A 12,500-nucleotide genomic window follows, 5' to 3' on the forward strand; every position below is an offset into this window, starting at 1 on the left:
GACAGATAGATAGATAGGATAGATAGATAGGATAGATAGATAGATATGGATATATATATATCTTTGTGTGTGTCTGTGTGTGTGTATTTCCACGCGTGCGTATGCGAACGCACCCTCAAAACCCACAAAGCGAGCACACATACACTAAAACAACCGCCAGTCACCCAGCCCAAGATCACGCGAATGCGCATTCACACTTACACGAACGCCGCCATTTTCCCGCCTTCGTCCTCCCGACTTTTATTCTAATCAGAGCGAACCCGAAATAAAGAAGAAATAGACGGAAAGGGTGAAAAGAATAAAGAAAAAAGAGGCACACACCCAGCCAATAATTGAGAGCATCGCAGCGAGAAATGACAAGAGTTGAGGAGAAAGCAGAATGAGAGAGAGGGTTCGGTGCGGGTCGTGGCGGGAGGGGGAGAAAGAGGAGGAGGAGGAGAAGGAGAAGGAGGAGGAGGAGGAGAAGGAGGAGAAGGTGAAGGAGGAGCAGGAGGAGAAGGGGAGAAGGAGAAGGTGAAGGAGGAGGAGGAGTATGAGGGGAGGAGAAGCAGGAGAAGCAGGAAAGGATGAGCAGGAAAAGGAGAAGGAGTAGAAGCAGGGGAGCAGCAGGAGAAAGAGGAGGAGGAGGAGGAGAAGAAGAAGAAGGAGGAGGAGAAGGAGGAGCGGGAGGAGAGAAGGAGGAGGAGGAGAAGAAGGAGAAGGAGGTAAGGGAGGGGGTGAGGAGTATGAGCGGAGAAGGTGAAGGAGGAGGAGGAGGAGGAGAAAGAGGAGGAGAAGGAGGAGGAGGAGGAGGAGGGGAGAAGGATAAGGTGAAGCAGGAGTATGAGGGGAGAAGGAGAAGGTGAAGGAGAAGCAGGAGGAGGAGGAAGAGAAGTATGTGAAGGAGAAGCAGGAGATGGAGGAGGAAGAGTATGAGGGGAGAAGCAGGAGACTAAGAAGGAAGAGGAGGAGTATGAGGGGGAGATGGAGGAGGAAGAGTATGAGCAGGAGAAAGATGGGGAGGAGGAGTATGAGGGGAGAAGGAGAAGGAGGAGGAGGAGGAATATGAAAAGGAGAAGCAGGGGATGGAGGAGGAAGAGAAAGAGGAGGAGAAGTATGAAGGGGAGAACAAAGAGAGCAGTGGAGTATGAGGGGGAGAAGGAGATGCAGTGAAGGAGAAGGAGGAGGAGGAGTATGCATGGAAGGAGAAGCAGGAGATGGAGGAGGAGAAGATTATGAGGAGGGATAGAGGAGGAGGAGGAGTATGAGAGGGAGAAGGAGGAGGAGAGAGTGAGGAGCAGAAGCAGTGGGAGGAGGAGTATGAGGAGGAGAAGCAGAAGGAGGAAGAATAGGAAGAAGAATAAGAGAAGGAGGAAGAGGAGGGGGAGCAGAAAGAGGAGGAAGAAGAAAAATAAGAGGAAGAGGATCTTGAGCAGAAGAGGAAGAAGAAAACGAATGTGGAGGAGGAGGAGGAGGAGGAAGAAGAAAACGAATGTGGAGGAGGAGGAGGAGGAGGAAGAAGAAAACGAATGTGGAGGAGGAGGAGGAAGAAGAAGAAGAAGAAACATGAGGAAAAAGATTTTCAAGAGGTTTTATTGTTTCTTTTCCCTCCTGTTAATCTTTTCTGGTTTCTTTATCGTCATTTTTCATATTTCATTTTTCTCTGCTCTCTTTCATCAATATATATCTATGCACTTTCAATTTGTCTTTTTTTCTTCTTTTTTTCTCTTTTCTCTGTTTCACTCTCTCTTCTTTCTCTCTCCCTCACTCACTCTCTCTCTCACTTTCTCTCTCTCTCTCTCTCTCTCTCTCACTCACTCACTCACTTTACTCACTCTCTCTCTCTATCTATCTATCTATCTATATCTATGTATCTATATCTATATCTACTCCTCTATATCTATATCTATATCTAATATACATCTATCTATCTATCCTATCTATCTATATATATATCTATATATATATATATATATATATATATATATATATATATATATATATATATATATATATATATATATATATATATATATATATATATATATATATATATACACATATACATATATATCGTTTCCATATAATCCAATTTCTTGTCCTTCCTTTCTCACAAGTTTCATTCGCCTTTAGTCTTCCTCCATCATCTTCCTTCTCGCCTTTCCCTTTGTTATCTCTCCTCCCTTCTTGCGTCTCCTTTTATCACTTCATATTTTCCCCTTCCTTATCCTTTGTCTTTTATTTCATCACTATATATATATATATATATATATATATATATATATATATATACATGTATATATATATATACATATATATATATATATATATATATATATATATATATATATATATATATATATATACATATATATGTATATATATACATATATACATATATATATACATACATATATATCGTTTCCATATAATCCAATTTCTTGTCCTTCCTTTCTCACAAGTTTCATTCGCCTTTAGTCTTCCTCCATCATCTTCCTTCTCGCCTTTCCCTTTGTTATCTCTCCTCCCTTCTTTAAATCTCAATGTCTTTCGTGATTTTTTTTTGTTTCCCCTTCCTTATTATTCTCTCTCTTCGAGGATTTGAAATTTCAATGTCTTTCCTTGATATTTTTAGATTTTTTATTTTGTCTTCGGATGCCGTTTATATATATTTCTTTTCCTTCATTTTTTTATATCCTTTATTCTTATTTTCATCTTGTGGTGCTGTATATATTTTTTTATTTTTCTACTTCTTTCCTTATTTCTTTTATTTCTCTTTTTTTCTTTTTATTTCCTTTTTTTTACTCTTTTATTGTTACTTTCTACTTTCTTTTTTTCTTTAGTTTTTTTTTCGTTTTTTTTCTGTTTGCTTTTTTATTGTTATTTTCTTTATATTTCTGCTTCTTTATTATTGTGTTTCTTCCTTTTTTTTCTTTTCTTTTTTTTGGTTAATTTGGGTAGGATTTTTCTCTCTCATATTTTCTTTGTCTCAGTTCTTCTTAATCTTAATAGTATTTATTGTTCCTTGTCTGTACTTCTCTTTTATCCCTCTATCCTTCGTTATTCTACTTTTCCTTTTCCTTCCTTGCTCTCTCCTTTTTTACCTTTCTCGGTTTCTTTTCCATGTCTCTTCGTGTTGTTCTGTCTTCCTTTTGTCTTTCCTTTTTCTTTCACCTTTTCTTTTATTTCCCTAAATCGTCCTCTTCGTCTTTTCACTTTCTTTCTATTTCTTCGTTTTGTTTCTCTTCCTTCTCCTCTTCTTCCTTTTTCTTCTCTCGCTGCTTTGTCTGTTTCCACTTATTTTCCCCTTTTCTCTTTTTTTCGTTTGCCTCCATTGTCTTTTTCAATTTCTTCTCCTTCTTTCTTACTTTTCATTTCTCTTTCTTCTCCTCTTCTTCATCTTGCATTTTATTTCCTGTACTTTCTTCTTTTCATCTCCTTAACCCCATTGTCCTTCTCATCCTCTTTCTATTATTATCTTCTCGACTCTTCCTCTCTCTTTTCGTCTCTCTTCCTCTTCCTCTCTTTCGTCTCTCTTCCTCCTTCTACTTCTCACTCACCTCTCACTCTCCCCTCATCCAGCTCCCCCCCCCTCTCTACCCCTTCACCCTTCCTATTATCCCTATTTCCATCCTCCATCCTCCTACTCTCCCCCTTCCCTCCTCCCCCTTCCTACCCATCCTTCACCCCCACCCACCCCTCCCACACTCTCCTCCCATCCGTCAATCCCCCACTTACCCGTCCCCACTTCCCCTTCTCACTCCCCCTCCTCCCTCCCCAGTCCCACTTCTAACCCCTCTCCCATGCTTCCATGCCCATTTTCCCCACCTTGCTACTCCCTTCTCTCATCTTCCTCTCCCCCACTCCCCCGCCCACCTCTCTGAGTATCTCTCCCCCGCCGTCTACCCCTACCTTCCCTCATCCTCGCTACATCCTTTACTCTCCCATTCCCTTCACTCCCCCGCCCCACCCCACCTCGATACTCCCCCTTTCCCATCCTTCTGCTCCCTCCCTTCTGCCTCTCCTCAATAATCCCCTCCCCGTCGCCGTGCCACCCCCTCCCATTTACCTTCGCTATCTCCTCCTTCTCCTCCCCGCATCTCGCTACTCCCCCTCTCCCATCCTTCCACTCTCCCTACTCCCCCCACTCCCCCCAATCCCCCCTCCACCTCGCCTCTCCCCCCTCCCACTCTCCTAACCCCTCTCTCATCCTTCAGCCTCCAACAATCAATCCCCCCACCTCGCTACTCCCCCTCACCTCCCATCCTTCACTCCCCCCACTCCATCCCCCCACCCCCCACCTTCACCTCCCTACCCGCCGTCACCCCCACCCCCGCCGTCACACCCACCCCCCACATTTCCACCCCCACTCCTACCCCCTCTCTCATCCCTTCAACCCCCCAACTTCCATCCCTCCCACCTCGTTACTCCCCCTCCCCCCCCACCGTCACCTTGCACCACCTCCCACCACACCGCTCACTCCCCCAATTTCTCGTTTTTCGACCACGCGTCACCCGCCGTCACCCCCGCCTTCACCCCCTGGCATTTCACCTCCTCAGAGCGGCAGCAGAAGCGTGAGCTGATAACGCAGATAGCATCCTGCATCTATGAGTCCAGACGAGGCGCTCGCGGAGGGATCATTTTTCTAACTTTTTTTTTTTTTTGAGGGAGGGGGGAGAATTTCTTTTTTCTCCATTTTTTATTTGTTTATTTTTCTTATTTTTTTGTGTTTGTTTGTTTGTTTCGTTCCCTTTTTTAAGTGTTTTTTTTTTTTTGCCTTTTTTTCTTTTTGTTTCGTTTCATTTCATTTTTTAAGTGGGGGTCATTTTTTTTATTTATTTCTTCTTCTTTTTTTGTTTTCTTTTTTTTAAGTGGGGATCTCTTTTCTTTTCTTTCTGTCTTTTCTTCCTTTCTTTTTATTTTTTCTAAGTGGGGTCTTTTTATTTTTTATTTTCCTCTTTCTTTTTTTTTCTTTTTTTTTTGGAAGGGATGAGGGGGAGGGGGGAGGAATGAGAGGCCTTATTTGGGGTCTGTTTTATGGAGGATGAGAGATTGGATTTTGGGTGATTTTTTTTTTGGGAGGGGGTGGAGGGAGGAGATGGGGAGACAGTGTTGGTGGTGGTTGGGGGAGGGGGGTAGGAGTATTTTTTTTATTATCTTTGTTTTTTTCTTTTCTTTTCTTTCCTCCTGTCTTTCATTTTTGAGAAATTTTATTCTTTCTCTCTCTCTCTCTCTCTCTCTCTGTCTCTGTCTCTGTCTCTCTCTCTCTCTCTCTCTCTCTCTCTCTCTCTCTCTCTCTCTTTCTCTCTCTCTCTCTCACTCTCTTTTTACATTCTGATTTCTACTATTTAAATTATCAATTTCCTTCTTCTCTTTCCAAAATTTGTTGCAGTTATAATTAATTATCGTCATCTTTTTCCTCCCCTACTAATTATCAGTTCTCTCCCTTTCTCTCGATTCTTTCACCAACCTATTTCTCTTTCCCTCCTCCTGGTTCTTCTCGTCTTCCTTTGCTTTCTTATTTTCTTTCATTCCACTCTTCTTACCTGCTTAGTAATATTCTATTTCTTTCTTTTCTTTTTATTTCTTTATTCCCTTTCTCTATCCTGTCTCCTTTTTATTCCTTCTACTCCTTTTTCCTCGCCTTCTTTCCTTTTTGTTTACCTCCCTCTGCTCATCTCTCCTTCTCTTCTTTAATGCTCAATTCCCTCTTTCTTAATACCTTTTCTTCGACCCTTTCTCTCACCATAAATCTACCAATGTCTTCTTTTCTCTCCCTCTTTCATCTCTCTCTCTCTCTCTCTCTCTCTCTCTCTCTCTCTCTCTCTCTCTCTCTCTCTCTCTCTCTCTCTCTCTCTCTCTCTCTCTCTCTCTCTCTCTCTCTTATTCTCCTCTCTCGCCTTAACTCTTTAAACTCCTCAATTCCCTTCTTTCTCTTCCTTTTTCTTCACTCTATCTTTTATCCCCGTCCTTCTGCATTTCATCTCTTCTCTCTCTCTCTCTCTCTCTCTCTCTCTCTCTCTCTCTCTCTCTCTCTCTCTCTCTCTCTCTCTCTCTCTCTCTCTCTCTCTTTCTTTCTCCCCACCCTCTATCTCTCTCTCTCTCTCTCTATATATATACTCTCTCTCTCTCTCTCTCTCTCTCTCTCTCTCTCTCTCTCTCTCTCTCTCTCAGTTAACCCTCTTAGCTCTTAATCTCACCATCTCTCTCTCTCTCTGGCTTTCACTCCCCACCCAGATCTCCGTTACTCTCTCTTTCTCTCTATCCCTTTTCTGCCCTCCTTTAACCTCTCTCTTCTCTCCTCATTCCCTTCCCTTCTCCTCCTTCCCTTCCCCTCCTTCCCTTCCCTTCCCCTCCTTCCCTTCCCTTTCCTCCCCTCGCTCCCTCCCTCCCCTTCCCCTTCCTCCCTTCCCTTCCCTCCCCTCACTCCTTTCCCTTCCTTTCCCTTCCTTCTCTCCTTCCCTTCCCTTCCTCCCTCCCCTTCCTTCCTTCCCTCCCTTCCCTTCCCTTCCTTCCCTTCCCTTCCTTCCTCGCTCTCCTTTCCTTCCTTCCCTCCTTCCTTTTCCCCTTCCCTTCCCCTCTTTCCCTCCCTTTTCCCTTTCCTCCCCTTCCCCTCCTTCCCTTCCCTTCCCTCTTTCCCTTCCTTCCCTTCCTTCCCTTCCCTTCCCCTCGCTCTCTCTTTCTCCAGATCTCCACTCCTTCCTTTCCCTTCTGTCACTCCTTCCTTTCCCTTCCCCTCTCTTCTCCTCCACTACCTTCCCTTCCCCTCCTTCCCTCCCCTTCCCCTCATTCCCTTCCCTTCCCCTCCTTCCCTTTCCCTTCCCTCCTTCCTTCCTTCCCCTCCTTCCCTCCTCCTCTTCCCTCCTTCCCTTCCCTTCACCCTCCTTCCCTCCTTCCCTCCCTCCCCTGAACCTCCCTCCCTTCACCCTCCTTCCCTTTCCCTTCCCCTCCTTCCCTTCCCTTCCTCCTTCCCTTCCCTTCCCTCCTTCCTCCCCCTTCCCTCTCCCTTTCCCCTTCCCTTCCCCTCCTTCCCTCCCCTTCCTCCTTCCCTTCCTCTTCCTTCCCCTCCCTTCCAATTCCTTTCCTCATTCCCTTCCCTTCCCTCCTTCCCTTCCTTGCCCCTCGCTCCGTTCCCCTTCCCTTTCCCTCCTTCCCTTTCCCTTCCCCTCCTTCCCTTTTCTTCCCCTCCTTCCTTCCCTTCCCTTCCCTTCCTCCTCCTTCCCTTCCCTTCCCCTCGCTCTTCTTCCCCCTCCTTCCCTTTCTCTTCCCTTCCCCCTCCTTCCCTTTTCCTTCCCCTCGCTCCCCTTCCCTTCCCCTCGCCTCCTCCTTCCCTCTCTCCTCATTCCCTTTCCTTCCCCTCCTTCCCTTCCCTTCCTCTCTCTCTCCCTCTCCCCTTCCCCTCCTTCCCTTCCCTTCCCCCTCATTCCCTTTCCTTCCTGCTTCAGACGTTATCGCTCTCCCTTCCCTTCTCCTCCTTCCCTTCCCTTCCCCTCCTTCCCTTCCCTTCCCTTCCCCTCCTTCCCTTCCCTTTCCCTCCTTCCCTTTCCCTCCTTTCCTTCCCTTCCCTTCCCCTCCTTCCCTTTCCTTCCCGCTAGACGTTATCGCCCTCCCTTCATCGCCATCCGCGCGCTTCATCTGTTTTAAAAAGATTCGGCAGATCGCAACAGACGCGGTCGTTCTTCATCTGTTAACGGCAGTAGATCGCGTAGACAGAGTGCTTGTCACTGTCGAGGCGAGAGAGAGGAGCGTTGCCGATCCGCCATTTTGTCGGCGAGGGAGAGAGAGAGAGGGGGGTGGGGGGTGGGGAAGGAGAAAAAAGGAGGGAGGAAGGAAGGAAGGGAGAGGAGGAATGAGGAAGGGAAGAGGGGGGGAGGGAGGGGGGGGGAGGAGAGAGAGAGAGGAGAGGGAGAGAGAGAGAGGGGGGAAGGGAAGGGAGGAGGGAGGGAGGGAGGGAGGAGAGAGAGATAGGGTGAAGGAGGGAGGGAGGGAGAGAGAGGAGGGAGAGAGAGAGAGAGAGAGAGAGAGAGAGAGAGAGAGAGAGAGAGAGAGAGAGAGAGAGAGAGAGAGAGAGAATGAGAATGAGAGAGAGAGACGGAGAGTTGCTCTTCGCTATCTAAGTTTCGTAAATTACGTTTGCTATCGTTTGGAGAATGATTACTGTTCGTTATGAAAGTTTCGAAACTGCGTCGAGTTCGCTGTGGACTGGACTAAGCTTCGGGATATAATACTTCGCTGTCGATGTTTCCGAGAATTGTCGACGTCGAAGCCGTTTTGCGCAAAATCGGACGAAAGATTGTTATTTCGTTGAAGAATCTGATATTTTTTTATTGTATATTCATGGATTCATTGCGAATTAAAAAATAAAAGCTGTAACAGAGAGAGAATGGGGCGAGAGGTGGGATGGGGGGGAAAGAGAGAGAGATAGAGAAAGAGAGAGAGAGAGAGAGAGAGAGAGAGAGAGAGAGAGAGAGAGAGAGAGAGAGAGAGAGAGAGAGAGAGAGAGAGAGAGAGAGAGAGATGCGGGAAGAAGAACGAGAGAGAGGGAGACGATGGAAAACAGAGAGAGAGCGAGAAGGAGATGAGGGAAAAGAATGAGTGAGAGAGAGAGATGACGGAAGAGAGAAAGGGGGGGGGAGAAAGAGAGGATGAGGGGGAAAAGAAAGAGTGAGAGAGAGAGATGAGGAAAAGAGAAGGGGGGGGGGGGATAGAGGATGAGAGAGAAAGAGAGGATAAGAGAGAGGGAAAGAGAAAGAGAGATGAGGAAAGAAAAAGAGAGAGAGAGAGAGAATAAGGATAATCTCCTTATATGAATTTATGAATGAATGTACATGCGTCACAATATTTACATGTTAATGAATGCCGGAATGGATAAATCTTACTCAGAGAAGATTAATCAACAAAAACATGAATTGGTAATAACTTAATAACCTAATAATAAGACCACACTCCTCCCCCCTCCACCCCACCCCCTCAAAAAAAAAAAAAAAAAAAAAACTACTAAAATGAAAACCAATATGATCTTACTTCCAAAGCGGAATATTGAAAAGATCGACGCGTTACGGAATCGCAAAGAGGTGAATATTCTATAGGCCTAATATTAATAGGCCTGGGAATACACGCCAGGATGAAGGGGGGAAGATTCTATATCAAAGGTAGATAATATGCACCCAAAGCGAATATGATAAAGCAGGGAGATGGCAGGTAGAAGAGGGTTGGGTTAGTTATTATGGTTCTATAACACGAGAGAATGCATAATCCGCCTCAGAAGATAGACTGAGGGATACGTGAATAAAAGGAGGAATTGGAGGAATATGAAAAAAAAAAACATTCCAGGAGTGAAAAAAAAAATGATGAAAGATGAATAAAAGAAATGAAACATGGTAAATAGCATTAAAGGATAGCGAGAGAAAAGTTAAGAAGACGGGAAATGAATCAGTGAAGACTAGACAGAAAAAGGAAGTTTGGTAAAGGTCATAAAAGAGAAGTTAAATAAATGCCTGATTTATAACAGAAAGAGAAATAGAGATAAATAAAATATAATCGCTTTCGTAAGTGAAGAATCAAATAAACAATGAAAGAAAGTCAAAAGAAAAGAAGATAAATAAATAAATATAAATTATAATAAATAAATATAAATAAATAAATAAATAAAGATAAGATATAATCGCTTTCGTAAGTGAAGAATCAAATAAACAATGAAAGAAAGTCAAAAGAAAAGAAGATAAATAAATAAATACAAATTATAATAAATAAATATAAATAAATAAATAAAGATAAGATATAATCGCTTTCGTAAGTGAAGAATCAAATAAACAATGAAAGAAAGTCAAAAGAAAAGAAGATAAATAAATAAATATAAATTATGATAAATAAATATAAATAAATAAATAAAGATAAACAAGATATAATCGCTTTCGTAAGTAAAGTATCAAATAGAAAATGAAATAAAGTCAAAAGAAAAGAAGATAAATAAATAGATATAAATTATAATAAATAAATATAAATAAATAAATAAAGATAAGATATAATCACTTTCGTAAGTGAAGAATCAGATAAACAATGAAAGAAAGTCAAGAGAAAAGAAGAGAGAGAATAATTCGGAAAAAAATATGTCTTGTTCTGTCCTCGATTCCCTCTGGAGGAAAGCAAGACATTATTCGGACAAAGATGATCAAAAGTTAAGCAGCGAGTGGCTTTGGGAATCATTCGAATGGGTGTAGATCTCGTATGCAGATTCTTTCTCTCGCCTTCGCTTCTGTGGTCTCTCTCTCTCTTTCTTTCTCTCTCTCAGTCGCTCGGTTTTTCTGTCTCTCTTTCTTTCTTTCTTTCTTTCTCTCGCTCGTTCGCTCTTTAGTTCGTTCGCTTTCTCTCTCTTTCTTTCTTTCTCTCGCTCGCTCTCTAGTTCGCTCGCTCTCTCTCTCTTTCTTTCTCTCGCTCGTTCGTTCGGTGTCTCTCTCTCTCTCTCTCTCCTCCTCCTCCTCTTCTTCTTCTTCTTCTTCTTCTTCTTCTTCTTCTTCTTCTTCTTCTTCTTCTTCTTCTTCTTCTTCTTCTTCTTCTTCTTCTTCTTCTTCTTCCTCCTCCTCCTCTCTCACTCTCTTTCTCTTTCTCTCCCTCCCTCCTTCACTTTCTCTCTGTCTCTCTCCCTCCCTCCCATATGAATAAATGAATAAGTAGATAAATCTATATTTATCCTTACGACTTGCATACTAGCAATCAAAGAGCAAGATAAAAAAAATTATAAAACATCACAATATTTCTTCATGAATTTCTCAGATCCTGAACTTCAGGTGATTTGGCTGACACAGATTATTATAACCCACAAACAAAGAAAAAAAAATAAGCAGAAAAAACAGCCAAAGAGGAAATTAAGAGAAAAAGGTAAAAGGTAAAAAAAAAATCACAACATTCGTTATTCATATCAAATGGAGGATAAATAATGTCATGGACGTTTCTGAAAATAGCAAAGATATTAGATTCTTGATGTTGCTTCGATAAAAATGTGTAATGAGTGTCTGTTTTTGTGTTCATTGTGAAATTTGATATTTGCAATACATATCTGTTTTACAATACAATTTTGCAAAAGGCATTATTCAGTATCTTTTCTACTTCATAATTACAGATGGAACATTATCTTCTTGCAGTAATTAGAAATGTACAGTTGGGATAGATAAACAGACTAATAAAATAGATGAAAAATAACTTTATTCCCATCAATCGTACTTGATACTTACGAACACCATAGAGCAATCATATCAAAAGCGCTTTTTTTATTTAAGAAAAAAAGTTGTTGTAATATCCTGCATGAAATGGGAATAAAAGATCCGATAAAACTCTGAGGGATTGCATTTATACGTAAGCCTTGACTGTTAGTATTTAAGCATGTTTTGCATGTGCTTAAACGGTACAGTGAACATACATCTGTGTGTGTGTGTGTGTGCATATATATACATACATACATACATACATATATATATATATATATATATATATATATATATATATATATATATATATATATATATATATATATATATATATATATATATATATATATATATATATATATATATATATATATATATATATATATATATATATATATATATATATATATATATGTTATATATACACACACACACACACACACACACACACATATATATATATATATATATATATATATATATATATATATATATATATATATATATATATATATATATATATATATATATATATATTTATATATATATATACACACACACACATATATATATATATATATATATATATATATATATATATATATATATATATATATATATATATATATGTATACATAAACACACGCACATGTATGTTCGTTTACATACATACAGACATACATGTGCGCGCGCGTGTGTGTGTGTGTGTGTGTGTGTGTGTGTGTGTGTGTGTGTGTGTGTGTGTGTGTGTGTGTGTATGTATATGTGTGTGTGTGTGTATGTGTGGGTGTGCATATATATAAATACATACATACACATATACATAAACATACGTAGGTATATGCACAGGCACACATCGGCAGTACCTGGGTAGATGACAATGACACATTGACCGGGCAATACCTCAATTAAAGCCAAAGCCACCGCCAAAAGAGAACGAAATATTCCACATTCCAGTCTCGATACCTAGAAATATCAATATTCCCAGATTCCATTCTCAGGTCCCATTCCCGGCCCCCATTCCCAGATTCTATTCTCAGGTCCCATTCCCAGATTTCATTCCCAGGTCCCATTCCCAGGTCCCATTCCCAGCCCCCAATTCCCAGGTCCCATTCCCAGATTCCATTCCCAGGTCCCATTCCCAGCCCCCAATTCCCAGATCCCATTTCCAGATCTCATTCCCGGACCCCCATTCCCAGATCCCATTCCCGCCTCCCCCCCCCTATTCCCAGATCCCATTCCTGGACCCCCATTCCCAGACCCCATTCCCAGATACCATTCCTGTTCCCCCATTCCCAGATACCATTCCTGCCACCC

General features: G+C 41.9%; 1 protein-coding gene across 1 annotated transcript in view; it reads left to right on the forward strand.

Moving 5' to 3' along the window:
• Positions 1–12,500, forward strand: part of LOC113803377 (uncharacterized) — an 18,016-nt gene that overhangs the window by 4,728 nt on the left and 788 nt on the right. The window contains exons 3-4 of the mRNA XM_070145280.1: positions 10,753–10,766; positions 12,098–12,500. The exon at positions 12,098–12,500 is cut by the window's right edge and continues 788 nt beyond it. Of these exons, the coding sequence (XP_070001381.1) occupies positions 10,753–10,766; positions 12,098–12,500 (417 nt within the window). The remainder of the gene's footprint in view (positions 1–10,752; positions 10,767–12,097) is intronic.

This window comes from Penaeus vannamei, chromosome 33 (genome assembly GCF_042767895.1).
Source record: "Penaeus vannamei isolate JL-2024 chromosome 33, ASM4276789v1, whole genome shotgun sequence".
NCBI lineage: Eukaryota > Metazoa > Arthropoda > Malacostraca > Decapoda > Penaeidae > Penaeus > Penaeus vannamei.